Source organism: Equus quagga, chromosome 6 (genome assembly GCF_021613505.1).
Source record: "Equus quagga isolate Etosha38 chromosome 6, UCLA_HA_Equagga_1.0, whole genome shotgun sequence".
In the NCBI taxonomy this organism is placed as follows: domain Eukaryota; kingdom Metazoa; phylum Chordata; class Mammalia; order Perissodactyla; family Equidae; genus Equus; species Equus quagga.
The window spans coordinates 71,563,402-71,585,179 of NC_060272.1; the positions used below are offsets into that span (position 1 = coordinate 71,563,402).

Genomic DNA, 21,778 nt, shown 5'->3' on the forward strand with positions numbered 1-21,778 from the left:
ACACATAAAATGGAAGAAATCTAGATTTTTTTCTCTATATTTTTCTTCAATGTATAGTTTCAGCTTATAGAAAAGCCAGATACTAATGGTTTATAAAACAGAGTTCTTAAAAGTTAATTCTCTTCATAACAACATCAGTTCAGAAGACAGATAATTTTCAAATATAAACAACAAATATATCGACATTTTATCTTTTAAGAAAGAAACATATTTAAAAATGAAAGCCATTCATGATTAAGAATCAACCATCAAGAAATCTGGTTAATGTAGTTGTCATAAAAAGTAGAGTTCAAATTTACTCTATTTACTGATTCTGAGCAAAAACACACCCTCTTGATAAGAAAACAAGGGAGGCTCTAAGTGTTCAGGCAGCAATGTGAATGGCTTACACATTCTGAGTTAAACGTACTGTGGCAACAATGGCAGGACGGTCCATGCACCTTCCTGCTCAGACAGCTGATGGAGGAGGAGGACTCTGGGGAGTTCCTAAAGAAACATCATCGAAGAGGAGAAATAAATAAAAATACAACATGACCACAACAATTAAAATAAAAGTCTCAATTTTAAAACGCAGGTAATTTTAGAGACCTGACATTTTACTCTTCATACAACTCTTTTTCTTCTCTTCAGGAGCTACTAGAAATGAGGGATTTGGGCTGAATCCACACAGCCTCTCCACCAGCCAGGCCGGCCAGTGCTGCAGACCTCCAAGAAGGTCCTCAGTGATCCGGGCAGCGGACCTAACATGCAGATTTGCAAAGGTGACTGGACAGGAAGAAGCAGTCACAGATAACTCAGAGGCAGAAAAACAGTTTTTATTGTATACACACCACTGGTAGCATATGGAAAATAAAACACTTCGGTTAAACAAAGAGGATATAATATCCAATTTACCTCATGTGAAAAAAAAATTTTTTAAGTACACTAAAACACCATGGTAATGAGGAGTTTGGGGTTTAAATACTAGAAATAGAATATTTACGTAGTCAGGCAATAATAGCAACAGTATAATGATGGAATTTCAAAATTCCTTAGAAGGAACTAAGATCCAGAAATAAGCCATAACTATGGTTAAATAAACATGCATACAGATACAAGAGAAAGAGAGAGAGATTACTATTTCTAAGGCTAAGAATGTTAGCTTTGAAATAAAGCACGATTCAATATATTTCAGGTTGTTACAAGCCAAAGTCAGATATCTAATATGCTTGGACACGCCCCTCCCCAACAAACTTTAGTATGTTCTGTGTTTTAGACTAATTATATCCTGGTAACTGTATAGACCAAAGACTTTAAGAATACAGCCTAAATATCTGAAATATTACTGCACTAAAGTAGATTCCATACCAGTCTTAAAGTTCATATAAATTTATTACTTACAAAGAAGGGAATGATATTTAACATAAATCTTTGGAATTGAATATCAAATAAGTCTCATGTCTTTATTTTATGCAGTATTTATTTTAACTTCCTTGTACAAATATGAAATGCAAAACCAGTCATCACAGGTTAAATCAGACTAACAACATGGCATGTTAGAGAGAAAAAGCAAACCTAAAGGCTGAATTAGCATTTACCCAATATAATTCACAGCTTTCCTACTGCTGATGCTAAATTATGCAGTAATTTTCATTGTCTTTTTAAAAATTGCAATATATATAATATTATATATATTCATGAGGAACTATATAAGAATAAAAATCATGCATGAAGAAAACTAGTAACATTAGTATTTGCATAAAACCTTCAAATAATTATGGGAGCATGCTAATATGAACTAGCTAGAAAAGAAACAGCAAATATTTTTTAAAGTTTTATAAGAAAATAAGTAGAGAATGAGCTATTAAGCACCAATTGAAATTATAATAATAAAGACTTTATAACAATGGAAATTTTACATCAAATGGGAAAACAGACACAATTCCAACTACGTAAGACAAATTCATATATGAAAAGAACCTGAAAAGAACAAGAAAAATGAAAATATTTGTGTCGAGATGACAAAAGTACTACATATATGCTTTAAAAATCCTTTAATAAAGTTAAAACATAGTTTACTTAAAAAAAATTTCTTGAGGAAAAATGACTGTACCTCAAAATTTTCCCTCCAAACAAAATAACTATCCTTCCTAGTTATAGAAAATATATAAATGACGTCAACAGGTATTACACCTAGACAGGTGACCTCTGCAGAAGGGCTGTCAGGGCACTTTCCTAGCAGAGTTGCAACGACAACAAAAGTTACGAATAACTTCTGTCACAACAATAAAAGTGCAGCAGACAAAGGTTTCATCAGCACAAAGGAGGAGTTAAATTCTAGACTAAAATAAACTCTGTGAGTTACTAGTGGACTATAATTATTCCTATCTCCATCACTTTTTGTTTACTAAATCATATGCCTGGATTTCATATTTGCTTCACTTGGGGAATACACAAATGGCAATCAAGTTATCCCCCATTAGAAACATTTCAAAAACACACAAATACTCATATGTATTAGCACTTCTGAGATAAAATAATTTAAAAGGCCAGAAAAAAATTTTCCAAATGATCTTATCTCAGTTCTTACCCCTTGCAATTGTAATAATTTATTTTTTTTCTATCTGTCTGCTCTATCTAACACCACCACAAGATCTAGACCTGCTTAAAGGTGCTGTCTCACCAGCTTACAGCACTTTTAGACGCAAACCAAGTTTTTCTAATATGTAATTGGATGGATGACTAAGAAAGAGCTTTCAAATGAAAAATCAAGGAGAGAGTAAGAAAATGTTATATCAACAGAGCCGTTTGGAATAAAAGCTACAGTAAAGGCACTCATGCACACAGCACTGTCTGTTGTCAGTCTAAATGATGTCTATTCACCAAACCATGCTACTCTTTCAAACCTAAAAGGTAAGGCAAAATCTGAGCAATAATGAGATGATGCCATAATAGAGGCAAGCATAAGAAGGCTAAAAATACAAATGATCAAATGTAGGTAATGACAGAAAAGGGAAAGAAAATGAAAAGCTGACCACAGCAATTTACACTCCTTATGTCAACTCTGTTTGTCTCATTGAACCAAAGTCTACCTTAATTTCCACCATGAGCATCTACTGACATCCTAATAGGCACCCTGAAGTCAGAAAGCCTTCTGGACTTCGTCAGTACTTCCTTTGAACATATTTCTTATCGAGGCATATATTCACATTTAAAGCTGCTAATAGTTATAGAGGACAGACAAAACCAACACTCTAATTCATTACCTGGTTCTTAGACATAACCATCATCCTCACTTGGGAAAGGGTTTGATTCCATAATGGAGCATTCTAAAAATGCTCTGAGAATGGAGAAAGCCCATTATTCCTGATATGGAGGGAAACGACTAAAAATTTATATCTATAAATATTAATAGGATGAATGAAAAAGCCAACATTTGAACAAGGACTAAAACAGATTAATATTTTAAATATCATAAATAACTTTAATTATTAGGCAAATTTGGTTCTGAATCACTTTAGTCTTTCTGTCCATCTGGAAAGAATCCAACTCATTTAACTCCAGGCTGCTGCCCTTTTCGCTTGTCAACAGACTGCTGCCCAACAATTGTAACTCATCCATACCTTAATTTAAAAGATAAGCCTAGCAGTACATGAGTTTATGGTCTAATTCAGTGTCACTATTCAGACCAAGTACTAAATTAGAAAGCAAAAGCCAAGACATTCGTTCAGTATTAGGCAAAGGTTCTCAAAGGCTGAATCCTGTGTAAAGACTGAATCCAGTTCAACTGTATTTCCAATTCCAACTATTACATAGTCCTTAGGCACTGAACTGAGCTTTTAGACCAACAAATAAATTATGATGAAAATTAACATGAAAATTAATATAATTTCTTCCATAAGTAAGTAAAACTTATGAGAATAATAATGGAGATGTATAATATGCTGTTTGGAACATATATCAGATTTACTAGCCTTTAAAAATCCAGTCCTCATTTATGGATCAGTAGATTATATGTGATGCTATAGTAACATTATTATAGCAGGAATCTGAGTCTACATTAAAAAAAAGAGCGATTCTCCCAGATATCCGTCTTAATCATTAACTGTCCTTTCCTAACAAGAGAAAAATATTACCTCATTATTTATAAAATTTATTTTTATAAACTATTTATTTTGAAATGCATTACTAAGTACAGTTTTATAGCTCACATAAATCTGTCTTAACTAATCATTCATTCATCCACGAAAGGCAGTAAAGCTCAGCGTTTAAGGACCTGATCTCTGCAGCCAAAGCCCTTGAATCAGTACCATCGCTCCATCCTTCTGAGCCATGCAACCTTCAGCAAGTTCCCAGACCTGTGTCTCTGTTATCTCATCACTAATATGGGGATAACCATAGTCCTGGGGATTGAGTGAGTTAATACATGTCACATACCTGGCACATGATAAGTATGTGATGGTTGTTGACATCATGATTTTAAAAAATTTGTTGAGCAACTATAACGTGCCAGGCACTGTTCTAGGAACACAGTGAACAGCTGTGAAGACACAAGGCAGAGACCCTGCCCTCTTGGATCTCACATTCTAGTGAAGGGGGCAAGCAATAAGCAAATAAATACAGACTATAATGTCAGGGATCAATGGTATAAAAAGCAAGCCAGCTGAAGGGACGAGTGAACAGGACAGTTTACTAATTAGCATGGAATTATTCCCCCACATCAGCTGCACCAATCTGCTGCCCAGGTGACCACGGCCCAGTCTGTGCATCAGGAGGCAGCAGAACAGAGACAAGACTCTGGCACCAGTCAGAATTGAGATACAGGCCTGACTGCACTATGAGTGACGTCAGCATGCGCAAGTCACTCAATCTCTCTAAGCCTCAGTTTCCTCTCTGCAAAATGGGGAGAAAACAGAAACCACTCCAGAGAGTTACATGAGCTGATGCTTGTAAACAGCACAGCACAGTGTGTAGGGGCACTAAATAAAACAATACGATGATGGGCACTCAGTAAAAGTCAGCTCTGATTACTACTGTAGTTTCCAACTCTGTCTCTACTCCAGACCCTGGCACCTCCACTCTGCTTTGCCAAACAGACACTCATCATCTTAGCTTACAGAGGCACTCATCTTCCTGTTATTCACCCACTGCTAACATCCAGTGAGACCCAAGACTTACTGCCTCCATCAGTGGGAGTCCTCACAGTTGCTACAGACAGGAGTCTAGCAAACTCTGACTCCTCCTTCAAGGCTCAACTCAAATGTCACCGCCTTTGCTGACATTTCCAGGCACGGCTGGCTGCTTCCTTGCCTGTGTCGGCACAGTGCTGTGCTGATGTTGCTTCACGCAGCAACGTGCAGTGCTTCCCCTACTACAATGAGCCTCCTGGAGGGTGGGCACAGGCATGGCACCGTCCACACTGACTGTCCCGGAAGAGGCTGCCCTGCTGGGCATCACTGACCACTAGCACTGTCCTTGAGGAGCACTCACTTCCTCCGCTAACTTGTATGTGCTGGTCCTTAACTTGGTCCCCCGTGTCACCTCTAGACACTGGGCACTGATGTCACCACCAGAGGAGTGAGTTCTAAAGTGACTGGCTTCTTTGGGTCCCTGGCTCCAGACTCAGAATCCTGCATGGCAACGTCTGACTGGCCAAACTTGACGACAGGCTGGCCTCTCCTGAGCCTGGTGACACGCAGCATTTAGCCTCTGGCGTTCCAAGTGGGCCAAGCCCCAGCTCTCACCAGACTCATACATAGTAGAGTTCTCCAGTACAGGGCAGGGGTTCAAATGCTGGGCAGCCAAAAAGAGACAAACGTTCACGATTCAGCCTTCTACACGGTGTGAAGAATTCACTATTGCTGAACGACCTCCCCAGAGGAAGTGGACTCGGTCCCAGTGTTCTGTTTTCCCCTGGATCATCTTGTGTGGGCCCTTGCATAAAGTAAATATTCAATAGAGATTTATTAAATGAATGGATGAATAAATTCTTACTCAACAGCAATGTAGTAAAGTCTCCAGTTTAATAAAGAACAATCTATTTTAATAAATTATAGTAAATAATATCTCTCAATTACCACAAAAAATGAACTTCTAGTAAGTACACTAATTAAGCATCCACTGCTCTCACCTAAAAAAGAAAAGGTCAGTCATAGACGGCAACATGACTCTCACTCACACTGTCTCCTTGCCAATAAAAAAATTTCTAAAAATAGGAAACACGAGGCCATCTTCCTCAGGCTCCCTTCACACTCACCGGTGAAAGGCTTTGCTCTCGCTTTCCTGACTTAATCTTATGGAAATAAGGTTTTTTTTAAACTGATGAGCCAAAGCCTGACTAATTCTTCTCAAGAAAACAGTGATTTCCAAAACTTTCTGTCAACGAGCAAAAAGAATCATTTATTTGTAAGGTTGAGATTCTGCCAGGTCTTAAATACAGTTCATATCACAAAAGAAGGCAATTGAATTAGAAGTGTCTGTTCTTTGCAAAGCGACTGAGTTGGGGGTGGGGAGAGTGGCGAGGTTTCTAAGCAGCTAGTCGGGCTCCATGTGGCCTAAAGTAGAACATGTAATCCAACACCTGCCACAAAATGTAATCTATAGCTGCACCATCCCACACACCCACTCCTCAAAAAACCCTTATCAGCATCTCCCACTTCTGAATTTTCTTTTCTGTTTTTGCAGGTTGTCTTAAAAATGCAACCATAATTTATGTGTGATTCTGCCCATATCTTAGGTCCTGCCTTCATCTAAACTCTGTCTGTCCCCTTTCTCTGATCACTCCCTCCCACAGGAGCTTACATCCTTGTTCCCCATTCAAAGCGATTCCCCATCCCAGCATGATCCTTGCCTTGTGCTAACATTAAAGGCTACACTTTAGAGTCTTCAAAATGATGCATGAATCCTTGTTCCACCAGAACCTACTAAAAAAAAAAACCACAACGATGCTCTATCTTCTCTCCTTTATTGTTTTCAATTTAATCATACTTTGAAATTCCTTTGAAGAACAATAATGCTTTCCATGATTTTAGGCAAGTGTGAATACACTTCTGAAGCTACACTATAAATGATCTCAGTCTAGGATCCCCTTGGTCACTGGACCCCAGACTCCAGAGGGAATAAAAGCTTCTGAGATGACAGTCTCTCCATCACAACATAAACACAAGATACTCCAATGGAGTCTTCACCAGAGTCTGAGCTGTTTGCTCCATCTCATAAACAAACGAAATACACAAATCTTCACACAAACATCCACTCAAGACAGAATTTTCTTACGTTCAAAAAACAGAAGTCAAACCATAACTGACACACAGACGCTATGCACACAGTAGGTATTTAAAACAAGTACACCGAAGTGCCTGATTTATTAGGAGATCATCGCACAAACTCTCTGTATGGGTTTCTGTTAGCCTCGCCGCCACCTGGTTTTTCCTTCGTGCACCTCTTTAAATAATCAATATTTATAACTTCACATTTCCCTTCCATCTGTAATGCAGAGAGAAAAAAACTCAGGAAAAAAATAGCGCTTTTTCAAAATCAGTATTCTTCTATCTACAGATTTGCATTTCGGAACCTCATACTCGTGAACCACATTTCACCAACCTTACTTTCCATCCGTTCCAATTTAAAAAGATCGCTATTCCACTGCTAACACATGCTTTGCTCATGCCCCAAACTGTGCCTCCACAAGTTCCAGTCCCCACCTGGCACCCCAAAAGTAAACCTGCCCGACAATTGACATCCTTGTCTTCTAGAACCATGTCTTAAACCGACACCCCTCCAGCTAATTTTCCCGGTCTTTCGTACCCGACTTAACAAAAGTCTTCCTTCATCCTCTCAGGCTTCACATGCACCATTAGCACTATATTAACTAGTGCTTTTTACAGATGACTCCACTTCTTAGCTTCCAATGTGTATCGGCTCTCTCAAGGGCCCCATGTATTGTCTGGAGATGTCCTGTTTCACTCAAAAGTACCTAATGTAACTATAGATGTCCAACTAATATTTGTGGAATAAATACTGTAATACACTTATGCTGGACTTTTAATTTCTGTTTAGTGATACAGTCATTTATATTATGAAATAGTTGCCATCTACCTTATAATTAAAATCAAAGAACTAGAAGATCTTTTCTCATTCCTTTCTAAACCTTTGCTCCATAGCAATCTAGAATGGTAGTCTGCACCATGGTAAAGTCTGCTGGCTTATTAATTAGAACAAACATACAATTATAAACTTCAAAGCCATTATAAACTGCATGATAAGCTTCAAAACTCGGGATGGGAATGACAACTTAGAATGACCCAAATTACTTTAGAAAACAAGAGAAACACTTTCACCACCCTAGTAACTCCAAGAACAGTATTAAATTTTCAGACAGAAAGTTAGTTTAGGCTCCTGTTTTTATATTCACATTAGAAGGATGAAAAAGGTTGCATTTTTAATAAGACCGCATTTTAGCACCTTGAGGCAAAACAGGTAATGACTTGCTGAAGCAAAGAGAACAGCCAGAAACAGATGCATAATCACAGAAACCATTACATTTTTGCACCTTAATTTTTTGCAGATTCTGTAGTCAAGTACAACCTGACAGGAGTAGTGAATAAATAAACAGCAGTTCTAGACATCTGGTAGTGTGGGAGGAATAGATATTTTGGGCTATCAGATAAATATTCAGATGATAAAACTTAGTGCTGATTCCTCCCTCACCAAGCAACTTCTGTGAACGCTCGTGGTGGGCAAACCTATGGAGAAAACCAAAATTGCATCCTGAAGACTTCATGATTCAGGCCCCAGGTGACACGAGGGCCCCAGACATCCTGTTCCATTAGAGGTAAGCGCACACTTGTCAAACCATGGGACTGACCCCTCTCGAAGGAGCCGACCAGCTCCCCGCCACGGTGCTGGGGATGCCATGACAATTTCTGCCTTACATTCAGCCTTTCTCAGCTTCCACAGCTGATGACTGGGCTGTCAATTCTTTCTCAAGAACATGTCAACTTCTTAAAACAAGTTCCAGTTAGGTTTTAACTAGGGAGCCACACCTGTCTCCTAAAGGGACTTTGCCTCCCTATGTTTCGTGCATCTTAGCATTCAATTCTCCGAAGTTAATCTTATTTCTCTATTTTCATGTAGTTCTAGGTCAGGGTATCTCATCAATACTCCAAGCGTTGTCTGCAGACCCTATGCTAGCTGTCAACAATCTCTGGATGTCTAAAATGCTATTTACGGAATAAACTCAGTTTTTAATCACATACGTAGCTTAAAAAACTCCATAAGGAGAAAAAATGAACCAGTATCAAGGATAGCTGCAAATTCTAAAATCTTTCTAGCCATTTCAACTACAAAAATATTTGCTCATCCAAATATGAAGTTATCTAAGCCATAACAGTACACTCTGGATCTTGTGAGCAAACTAAATCCAAGCATTAAAGTTTTGTCATAATTACTTCGGTACGCACAGTTGGCTTCCATTCTAGGAAAGAATTTCAGAATAAGAAAAACAGACTATCTTATCATTAAAGGGAGGTTTCCTTATTGCTTTAGTCTAGACTCCATTTATTATCACAGAAATTAAATGCTGGGGGGACGGGATGTGCTTAATGATATTGCCTAATTATGTCTTTAAATGTAAAACCAATATTGCCACCTAGTGGCAGACTAAGTCACCTACTAAATAGGTTCAACTGCACATCGTAAATGCAAATGACAGTAAAAATTAAGTATAAGCATATTACAACTAAATGAAAGCACAAATGAAGTATAAGGAAAGCTCAATACTTTACATAAATGGAGCTCTTTTCCAAGTTTTCAAAGCTGAGAAAAATGTATTGGTGAAAATACAGCATCTGCGTGCGCTCGTGGCATTATACTAGCTGCCGTGGGGGATACACAGAGGAGGACAGAGCAGGGCCGGCCTCCCTCCAATTCTGAAGGCAGGAATGACGCCCTAAAGGACAAAGGGCACTGCAGGGCAGCCCAAGTGGAGTACCAAACGAGCGGCCCAGAAAGCAGTGCCTGGGGACAAAGACATCGTCATGGTGGACTGAGGTGGCCAGCAAAGACATGCAGGAAAGTCTGTCAAGATAATATCAGGGATAACATTCAGCCTTTAAGAGGAAGGAAATACAGTCACATGCTACAACACAGATGAACCTTCAGGACATCATGCTAAGTGAAATAAGACAGTCGCAAAAAGACAAATGCTGTATGATTCCACTTATATGAGGTACCTAGAGCAGGAGAATCCACGGAGACACAAAGTAGAACGGTGGCTGCCTGGGGCTGGGGGGAGGGGGCAAACGGGAGCTGTTCCATAGGGATAGAGTATCAGCTGGAAAGATGAAAAAGTCCTGGAAATTGGTTGCACAGTGTAAATGTACTTTACATATACTTAAAAACGGTTACAATGGCAAATTTTAGGTTATATATTTTTTACCACAATTAAAAATAACAACGGTGGGGGCCAGCCCTGTGGCCGAGTGGTTGAGTTCGCGTGCTCTGCTTCAGCAGCCCAGGGTTTCATGGGTTCGGATCCTGGGCGCGGACATGGCACCACTCATCAGGCCATGCTGAGGCGGTGTCCCACGTGCCACAACTAGAAGGACCCACAACTGAAAATACACAACTATGTACCAGGGGGCTTTGGGGAGAAAAAGGAAAAATAAAATCTTTTAAAAAAAGCAACGGTGGCAGCAGCAACAAAGCACTCTGGGTAGGGATGCCTCCTGACCTAAGTGCATGGGCAGAGTCCATACAAGGACAGGCTATGCCCTCAGATTCCCTGACCACAGATGATGCACTCTCTCTGTCTCTGGACACTCCTTCTGTCTCCTGAGATGGCAGCTCTTGCTCTGCCCAGCCCCCCAACATCGGTTTTCCCCAGAGTCCCACTGCTCCCCTGGAAGTCTGCCACTACCTATATATATGTTGCTGACTCCCAAATCCACCATCTTCTGGTCAAACCTTTCTCCTGAGCTTAACACAAGGATCGAGCCTCCGGACGCTGACATCTCCACTTCAAATTCCATCCACTGAAACCTGAAGTTACCTGCACCCTGTAAACTTGCAAATCCCCTCCTCAGTCTCAGATGGTGGCCGCACCCCACCCCGCTTCAGTCCTAGCTGGGAGGTGGTCCTGACTTCTCCTTCATCCCCACGCCCAATCTCCCCCCATTCTGGCCCCACATCACCCCAATCGCCACCACCCCAGCCAGCTTCACCGCTCATCCCCAGGCAGTGCTGCTCAGACTGTCTGTGAGGATGAACCAGCAGGCGTCTGCGACCCCCACTCCGGGCAGCCTTGCCCTGGATGAGTCCAAAGGCCTAACAATTAGGCTCCCTGCCCCAGGGTTTGCTCTCTTAAAGGTGTCCTCCTCATAGCCACCAGAGTGATGGTTTTAAAACACAAATTAGCTCAGGTCGACGCCCTAGGAGCTCTTCCTGGCAGTAATTCTCAACCAGGGGCACTTTCAGAAACAGTGACTGGGGGTCGCTCCTACATGTAATGCCAGAGGCCAGAGATGCCAAATGTCTCGGACGTATCTTGAGAAATATCTCTCAAAATGCCAGTAATGCCCCCCAAGAAAGGCCTGAGAAGGAACATAGAGGTCCTCGGTGATCAGGTCCCCACCTGACTTTGCAGACCGGCCGCGCTCACTGCCCTCCTCCCAGGACCGCATGCACTGCCCACATACAGCCCGTGCTCCTGCTTCTCACCTGGCTGCCTTACCTGGCTGTCTACCCACAAAGCCTGTCCCTGCTCCCATGACTCCCCTCAAGCTAGCTAGTACCTAACTTTTTATTTAATTTCTTTTTTATTGTATTGTGGTAAACACTCAACATGAGCTCTAACCTCTTAACAAATTTTAAATGCACAATACAGTAGTTTTGTAAAGCAGATCTCTACAGCTTATTCATCTTACTTAACCAAAACTGTATGCCTGTTGATAATCCCTGTTTCCCCTCCCCAGCTCCCAGCACCATTCTAGTCTTTGACTCTATGAATTTGACTATTTTAATACCTCATGTAAGTGGAATCATGCAATAGTTGTTTTTCAGTGTCTGCACTTCCATCTTGCTTTAAAATTGCCAGTTTATGGGCCTGTCTCCTCTCCTGGACTGTGGGTTCTTCAAGTACAAGGACCATGCCTTGCCGATCTTTGTATGCCCAGTACTTTGCCCACAGCAGCTCTGTAAATATTGAATGAATGAATGAGAGATTCAGAGACAAACTCTGCTACAGACCAGGTGAGTCCTTGATGTGTAAACAAAATCCTGACTTCAGCAGAGATGCCAATTTGGTCCCCATTCCTACCTTCCTCCTTTTAGTGATTAGAATTCCTTGAGTTTTGGCTGGACCAATGGCCGCTCAACTAGATATGACCTGTCCCAGCCTAGGTTTGCCTACACGATTATGTTCTGGATAATGGGATGTAGGGGGAAATGACCTATGCAACTTCAAGGTCATATCCTTAAATGGAAGCTGCTTGTCCTCTACGCACTGGAACGCAGATATAATGGTGGTAAGCCAGCTGCAACCACAGGCAGATGAGGACAAGACACCAGAGCCCAGGGTAAAGTAACAAGATAGAGGGAACCTGGAGTAGAGCTGCTGACCCCTGGACCGTCTGTGAGGGGAAGTAAATCTCGATCTTCCTTAAGTCACTGTTATATGATCTATGGTAAAGTTATCAAGTGACTTTTCTGGCTGTTTTCCATATTGTCTCTCAAAGAGTCACTTAATCATGAGATCTCGTTTCCCTAGCACCTACTCATACTCAATTTTTCCCTACTCTTCTCCCTAAACTCTGTGGTTTCACTGAGAGAAGTAAAATAGGAGAGGTTGACCATTATCAATTTAAGAATTAACAAAAATTTTTAAAAATAGATAAAACAATTTATTTAAGTAAATTTTAATTTTAATTTGTTCAATTTCTTCTGGATTCAATTCAACCGCCATATATTGAATACCCATTATGTTTAAGGCACCATCGAGGAATCAAAAGCAGAACAAGCCAAAGTGTCTGCCTTCAAAGAACTTGTGATTAGTACGGGGGGGTGGGTGGGTGTGTGTGTGTGTGCGTGTGTGTGTTTAAAGCTAACTATGCTAACTATGCTGTACCAGAAATAAAAAGAAACTACCAATACAATAGAAAAGAGAGCAAAGAAAAAATGAGAATGAATTTCAGGAAGTCAGTTCAATTAATATTCAGGGGACTCAGGCCGTGTACATGCAAAGCACTGTGCTTGGTTCTAAGGAATCAAAAACTAATGAGACACATTCTCTGCTCTCCAAATTTATAAGAGACAGACAGAGATGTAACAAATAATAATAATAATAGGAAGTGAAAAGTATACAGTAAAAGTGTGTGCAAGACACAGAAGTGGAACCAAAGAGGAAGTGATTTACCACTGTGAGTCAAAAGAGTGCACAACAAGGCTTCCTGGGGATACAAGAACTCATCAAAAAGACAAGAGTCAACATGTGCAAAGCCACAGAGGCATGGCATAGCAAGGTGACCCCAGGAAAGTTAAGAAGATTGAAATGACCTGCAAATAAAGAGCAAGAGACTGGGGCTGGCTCCGTGGCCGAGTGGTTAAGTTCACGCGCTCCACTGCGGCAGCACAGGGTTCAGATCCTGGGCGCGGACATGGCACCGCTCATCAGGCCACGTTGAGGCGGCGTCCCACATCCCACAACTAGAAGGACCTGCAACTAAGATATACAACTGTGTATACGGGGGGTTTGGGGAGATAAAGCAGATATTTCCAAAAAAAAAAAAAAAGAGCAAGGGGCTGAGCGGTGGGAAACGAAGCTGGGATCCAGAGACAGGGATTTTAGTTAGCAACTCTGGTGCAAGTGTCTCAGCAAGAGGTGACAAGCACTGGAGGTTCCCACTGCTCTGCTGGATCCACCCCCTCTCAGCTGCCTGCCAATCTGCCTGAACTCCCGAGAGACACAGAGAAGCTCCAACCAGCACATGTGCTCCATTCCTAAATACGACCGCCGAGTGCAGCTTAGATGGGAACCTGCAACCATCCTCCCCCAGAGCCCAAAGCCGGTTTTAAGCATCCAGTGGTCCCGCACCTGGGCCCTATCCTTTTCAGAGCCCCAGGGACTCCTGAAACAGCAGGTATACCCAGCCCCTAGCAGCACCTTTTCAAGTCTTGTTTTTCCTATGGGGAAAGAAAAGAACATTTGGAATTTACATTGCTCCCCATCAAAAGGTACCCACATGCCATATCCCCACTATAAACCAAGTCCTGGGACCACTGTCCTGCCCTAAAGTTCCCTGGAAGCTACTCTTCCCAGATGAGTAAAGGGGAAAAGGTAGGTAAAGAGCCAGTGATGAGTACCCATTTACACAAAAATAGACCAAAAAAAAAAAAAGGAGTGGACAACTAATGGAGGAAATATGGGGTATACTCAATCAACTGGCCTTGGTTGGCAAAGGATGTTAATTATCCACATTGATCACAAGGACTATTAGTATGGATTAAACGGGGATATAAGTTAAAACACAGCAGTCTGCCTCTACAAGATAGAAGGTATTCCTGGGAGCAGGGACACATGCAGTACACAGGGATATACGCACTCAATTCTATTTGAGTAAGGGCTACATAACTCTGTCCTGATGTCACCACTGATTACACAAGTTGGGGTCACTGCCAAGGCTCAATGGAGCTGAATTCCATCAATGCTCGCCTGGACCCAGCTCAGGGATTATCCCGGCTCCTGGTCCCCCCTCCTCCCTGCAGCAGCCTACATTGGCCACTCCACTAGGGCATCCACCAGAGCAAAGGGAAAAAGCCCAGCCAGTCAAGGTTGCCGCACGTCTGCCTTTCTGATGAAATCAGAAAAGATTTAGCAGAAGAAAATCTCCAAAAGTTGAGTTTCCAAACAAAGAAGAATTTTAAACTCTTAAAGCTGCTCCTATTTCCACTACCCAATAAAACAATCTGTCAGGGGCCGGCCTGGTGGCACAGCGGTTAAGTGCACACGTTCCACTTCGGCGGCCCGGGGTTCGCCAGTTCGGATCCTGGGTGGGGATATGGCACCGCCTGGCAAGCCATGCTGTGGTAGGCGTCCCACGTATAAAGTAGAGGAAGATGGGCCTGGCTGATAGCTCAGGGCCAGTCTTCCTCAGCAAAAAGAGGAGGATTGGCGGCAGATGTTAGTTCAGGGCTAATCTTCCTTTAAAAAAAATAAATCTGTCTATAGCATGAAATTCTTTCCTCTCCCTTGAGAAGGTGTCATGAATGCTCCAAGGAGGGGGAGTGAGGACCTGTCCTTGCAGGGATGCAGGGAGGCTGGATGAATTTACATGTAAAGCATTTAAAGATTAAGCACAGTAAACCATATTCTCACCAGTGTCTTAGCCCTGAACCATCAAGGCTGCTAATTTTCCCATTGATATTTCTGACCCTTTATTCCCCAGCACCCACCAAGAGAAAAAAACCAATCTGTCAAAAACATCTTTTTACTCCTCAGCAAGAGTTCTTGCTGAGAAAACCAAGAGATGGCATTTATCTACAGACAAGCACTTCTATCTTGAAGGCCATAGCAATGTAGCATAGCAGGCTGGAGGAATTTTTTGCTTAGCTAAAGAATTAAGCACCTATATGGCAGTATCAGAAGGTAGATCTTTCTTTGCCCCAAACCTCCAGCATTATTCAGAACAGTGCCAGATTCAGTTCATGCCTATTTTAAACGTTATTAAAATGTACCTCTATGTGTCGATCTTTCCATAATCCTTCTCGAATAATACATTATAAATCAAATCAAAAGTCCCATTAATGATATCCAATTAAAAAATAGATTAAGAGACTCACAGAGGAAGCACTGCACTAAGCTTAATGAACATGTTATTTCAACATGAAATCCGCCTTAGAACTTGTTACCAAAATTCTGAACATTTAATTATCCCTACTATTTTAAACTTTGCCTTTAAAAAGTTATTTCCTCCATTTCTTTTTATCACACTTTATAACAAAATCATGATAGTCCTACATAATTTTATAATTCTCTTAAAACACATATAATAATTTGGAATGTGATGCTTTGAACATTAGGAACTAACTGGAGCATTTTAAACAATAGTCAATACTAAATAAGCAAATGAGTCAGAAGAGTTACTATCATCTAAATAAAACTGATTCTCTACAGATCAAGCGTTTTGGAAAATATAAATGTATCGAGAAATAATTAGCAGACATCCCAAGCTAGTTCTACATACCTGTGTAAGATCTGCAGCCTGCTTTAAGATGCTTTTTTTTAACTGTTCTGCTCTCTTCACATGAAAAGAATTACTTTGACTCTGGATGACAAATACAATTCCTTTTAAATCTAGAACCAAAATAAAAAAAATCGTCAGGTATTTATTTTTTAACTACTGAAATAAAATTGAAAACAAGTTAAAAAAAAAAGAAAAAGAAAAAGCTAGCCACAAGGCAAGTCTTCAGGCAATAAACTCTTAGGGAAAAAAATCAATTTACATGTAATTCTAGCAACAAAATCTCTCTTTTTAAACTGATCTCAGAAACGTCCTTCCTAGAAGTTAGCAAGTAAATAAGCTCGCTGTACTAGATCAAGTCTGTGGCAATAAACTGTGAGTCTGCTCCTGCATCTGTCAAAAAGAATGTGAATGAAAATGTGCAGAAGTATGAAAATGTCTAGGACACTAACCTCCCTGGAGCAAAAATTCCAACGTTTGCCAGATCTTTTAACAATTCACACATAACCCTACATTGCGCTGTTACCTGTTCTGGGTTGAATCGTGTCCCCAGACTTCGGATGTTGAAGTCCTACCCCCCAGTACCTCAGACGGTGACCTTATTTGGAAATGTGTCTTTAAAGAGGTAATCAAGTTAAAGTGAGGTCATGAGTGTAGGTCCTAATCCAGTATATTTGGTGTCCTTATAAAAGGAGGAAATTTGGACACAGAGACAGACAGGGAGGATACTGTGAAGACACAGGGAGAAGACTGCCATCGACAAGCCAGGGAGAGAGGCCTCAGAAGAAACCAACCCTGCCAACACCTTGTCCTTAGACTTCCAGCCTCCAGAACTGGGAGACAAATTTCTGTTGTTTAAGCCACACAACTTGGTGGCACTTTGTTTCAGCAGCCCTAGCAAACTAATACACCACAGCAAGAATGTTCTGGATGGCCCTTTAAGGTGACACTCAACAGTGACTGCGTATGTCCCAGGAGTTCCCAAGAGCTTGCAAACAAACAACTCAACAATCCTTCCCCTACCTCACAAGGCACCGGGCCAGGATTAAGTGTTATCTCCAAGAAAACAGCCACAATTCCACAGCAGCACAGCTTCAGCAAGAAGTGTTGCATAAAAGCCCATCTCCAACCCTGGCAGTATTTGCGAACCACCAGAGAGACTCGCTGCAAGGCAGTGGACTTTTTAACAATGGCTGGCAGGGAGGAAACCCAGTATGTCATGTCCGCCCGACCAGGGTAGAGGATCAGAGGTCTTACCAGTAGGGGTGGTGGCTCAGATCCACACTGAAGAGGAAAGTTAGGCCTCCCCAGGTTCTGAGCTTATAATAAAGAAATAGAGCTGTTGTGTCAGGACCCTGCCACAGACAGGGTGTTGGCAGAAGTCAGATGTCACATAAAATTGTAGCCTCCAGCAAAGTTTATAGCAAATGAACGCAGGGATGAGCTTTTCCCCTTAACACCTCGACTCAGGGAGACTAATTTGGCTTTAATTTTATTCCATTATATTTTATTGTTCTTATGTTCAGTTCCACACTTCCATTCGTTTGTTCACTCACTCAAATATTCATACAACAAACAGCTCCACAGTGAGCCATCTAGATCCTAAAAATAACCCAAAATTCTCTTTGGTTCAAACTCAATAAAAAATTTAAAAGGAAATGCTGAACAACCTATTGAATATGACCTAATTACTTTTCTGTAGGAGTTCACATAAATATGAACACATACCTATCTCTATTTTAAACCAGCTTCCTGGTTCCACAAACCAGATGCACGGAGAAGGCTTAAACGGGTGTGTTATATTTCAACTGAAATGTAATCTTTGATTCACTACCTCTGAAACATTAACATAAGTGACATATCAAACGAAGGGGTACAAAGATTTATTTTTGTTAAGAATGGAGTAAATAAATTTCAGAGAATAATTTTTGCAAAATTTAATAAAGTTGAAGATGCACCTTCCCAATGACCCAGAAATTCTACTCCTATTAATTATCCTTGAGAATCCCATATGTATGTACAAAGATAAATAACAAGAGTGCTCACAGAATTGTGTAAAAAGAAAACACTGGAAGCAATCCAAATACCCACTACAAATCGGACTACTATATAGCAATAAAATTAACTAGCACTACATGTATCAATCCAGATGGATATCGTAGATGAATCCTATGAAAGAGCACGGGAAAAAAGCAAGCTGCAAAGGAATAACTATATAAATCAATGGTTTGCAAAAATACAAACACAAATACATATATAAAATGGATATATGCCCTCTATATATGTATGTATATATATTATATATGATGTGAAAGTATAAAAGATTATATGAGAATGATAACTACCAAATCCAGATAATGGTTAAAAGGCCTCAGCTGTGTTAGTAATTTTTATTTCTTAAGCTCAGTGGTAGACACATGGATGTTCATTATTTTACTCTTTGTAGCTTCCTGTTTGTCCAAAATAACTCAATAAAGTTTTTCAAAGAGCAGATCCACCTGTCAAAAGGTTAATCCTGCAGTACTCAGCTCCTGCCACTCCTCCTACCAAATCAGCAAGGCTCCCATGGTTCTCACAAAGACAACAGTTCTTCCACGCAGGGAAGAGGCTCTGCAAGAAAAAAAGCGAATGCCTCCCTTTTCATATACCCGGGTCCTGTGCTCTGAGTTGTATTTGTTTCTCCTGCTACCTAGAAATCATCAACATCCTTTTTCACGGTCTTCGATCACACATGCTATGTGCTCTCATTCAGCAAACATCTCTGAGTCTCTACCAAGTGCAAGGCTCTGGGATACAAAGACGAGCAAGTGCAGTCCCCCAGCATGTAGGTACCTGGGTCTAGTTCAGAAGGCGGCCATTACAATGCAAAGCGGTAGGTGTACATCCGGAGCCAAGGCAGGGAACTCTGGGAGCACAGCGGAGGGGGAGCAAGTGCAAGGAGAGCTTCCAGGAGGGGGCGTTTCCTGAGCTTCCTCCGAAAGCAGCAGTTTTCTGCAGACTCAGGCATCGAGGGTAGCAGATCAGCGGCAGAGAAAGAAGTGGGTTATCACAGAGCCCACAACCCGCCTTATCTCTGCAGCATCCCTGAGCAGGTGACCAGGGAGTTTGTCAGGCATTTCTGAGAAAAGGATGAAGGGAACAGTCAGCGATAAAGCTACAGAGGAAGGAGGGGTGGGCCAGATCAGATCATGAAGGATTTATATGCCACAGAAGGGCTTTCAAACAGGGAAAGGGCCTCAGAGCCATCTGGGGTCCCAGAAAGTGGGGCCTTCCCAGAGGAAGCGATAAGGATACTGTTTCCCAGGGACGCCCAGAAAAAGAGTGGGAAGACCTTCCCAACAGAGGGAGCAGTGAAGGTTTGGGACAGCAAGTAGAATTCAGAGCCCCGAAAATATGAAGAGTTAGGTACGGCTAAGGAATAAGATGCATATGGGGGAGTCACTGGTGATGAGGCAAAAGACAAAGGATGCATCCAGTTCCTATAACCCTGATAATAATAACAGAAAATCATTTACGCGCCATGCAGCCCCACCCCCACTCCAGAAAAGAACCAGGCTAGTACAGTTTGGTGCTGAAAACAGTTTATTTGCTTAAATTCCTGCTGTTCTTTATATCAGCACCAAGAGGTATTTCCTGACATACATCCTAAGCCCTCCCTAACTCAATCAATTCTAGCTAAGTCTAGACCCCAGGGCTCACCGTGGTGACTGTTTCTGTCTATGCCATCCAACATCTGACTCTTAAGCTCCTACTGCCCTGTCAATGGCGCTAAATAAGACGACTCCACTATTTCCTTATCACTCAGGTTGCACTTCTCTAAACTCACGGCAATTTGCCTTCAGCAAACACTGTCACAACTCAAGACAGATTGTCATTGTTTCTCCGCCAGGAATGTGTGATAAATGGGTCGTACACCAAGTGCCTGACAATAATGATGAGTGTGACAGGCGAGAAAGGGAGGATAAAGAAATTAGTCAGGGATACAGGGAGCACCGATGCGGTTCTGAAGCCAACGGTAAAGAAAGGCAGTCGAACCAGAGATGGCTAGAAAAGGATTCTGGAAGGAGGAATAATTCTTCTTTGAAGGTAAAGGAAATCAAAAGTTCTCTATTCCCTCAGTCACTGAGCATGCATCATGCACCACACACTCCACTAAGCGCTAATCTTTCCTGGTCAGAGATTATCCGGAAACACGGATTCCACCGTGCCAGTGTTTTTCTGATGAGAAATCAACGTGGTTCTTCTGATAAGAGCTGAGTACCAGGCAGGCTCATGACTTAGGCTGAGGGGTAAGTAAATACGCACACTTACACATATACCTGAAGAGTCACTCCAATTGAGTTTCACTTGATGAGAATAATTGTCACTGGTGAATCCGCTGATTAGGCAGAGAGTCAAAGAGAAACAAATAGAGGATGCCCCGCTCTCGGAGGCTGTCACGGAGCCCTGAGTATTGTGAGACCATGATCTAGGCAGATCCGACTGGGGCAGCTGCTCTACAGACCCCTAGTCCTGTAGACTTACATTAAGATCGTGGCAAATAAGCTCCCTGGGTCTTTTTCAGATGAACTGATACCAAGTTAAGCATCACTAGATTGCCCATTTGCAATTGCAAGAGTGTAGATTTACTTGTCCAGGTAAACTTCCCCTTGGCACTTTTAAGTCCGTGTTCCACACTAGGGTCATTAGTTCATTTAATAACCATTTATTACGAGGAGACCTATCAGCTCCCATAAAATAAACACACAAACAAATGCCCAAACCCACAAGGGTTGGCAGCAGAGAAAAAATCTTCGCATGAGGAGGAGTGGCTGAGACAGACAGGATATTGCAATAGAGAGAAGAAAAAGCAGTGAACTAGTGTGGCTCCTTAAATACAGCTGCTCTCAGAGCCTGAAGACTCCAACCCATGTGCCTACAGTCGCCTGCATGCCCGGGCCCCAGCACAGGTCATCCTCCCCCTACTATCCAGCAGGGCCTCTTGTGCCTTCTAGGCTCCTCAGAATCCAGGCCCAGGAAAGGAAGGCCTAGAAAGGAAAGTGTGCCTTTCCCCTCCTGTCCAGGGTGCCTACCTGGGACGACAGACACTGACAAGTTCACACCCTTTGGAAAGAGACCCCACACACAGAGCTGTGGCTCTACCCTCCTATCAACACAGGGTGGCATATGTCCCACAGAATACAAAAATGACTAACTCACGGTCACGTCCCTGAAGATGCTCACAGTACTATACTGGAGGGAGAAAGACGTGTTTAAAAGGGTGTGCAAATAAGGACACATATGGGCTGTGACAGAAGTATGGTGTGTCTGCAAGAAGAGAATAGCCACTTCCACACCAGGGTTCCCAGGTTAAGTTTGACAGCAGATATGGTTGACAAGCTGACCTGAAGGGAAAGTGGTGTCTGCAGGTCAGAGACTGGGGAACCTGGCTCCAGACAGAGGACAGCATGAGCAAACATCCTTTTTTCCCACTAAGCGTGGGCCCCTAATAACAGAGACCACGTCTTACTCATTTCTATAGCGCCAACAGTGCCCAGCTGGCACAGTAATCTGTCCTTATTGGT

At 41.8% G+C, this 21,778-nt stretch overlaps 1 protein-coding gene across 2 annotated transcripts in view; it reads right to left on the reverse strand.

The window, feature by feature from the left end:
- Positions 1 to 21,778, reverse strand: part of B3GLCT (beta 3-glucosyltransferase) — a 95,983-nt gene that overhangs the window by 55,237 nt on the left and 18,968 nt on the right. For both annotated transcript variants that reach the window (XM_046664853.1, XM_046664852.1), the window contains exons 4-5: positions 16,218 to 16,327; positions 410 to 486 (exon numbers count right to left, since the gene is read on the reverse strand). In XM_046664853.1, coding sequence (XP_046520809.1) covers positions 410 to 486; positions 16,218 to 16,327 — 187 coding nt within the window. The remainder of the gene's footprint in view (positions 1 to 409; positions 487 to 16,217; positions 16,328 to 21,778) is intronic.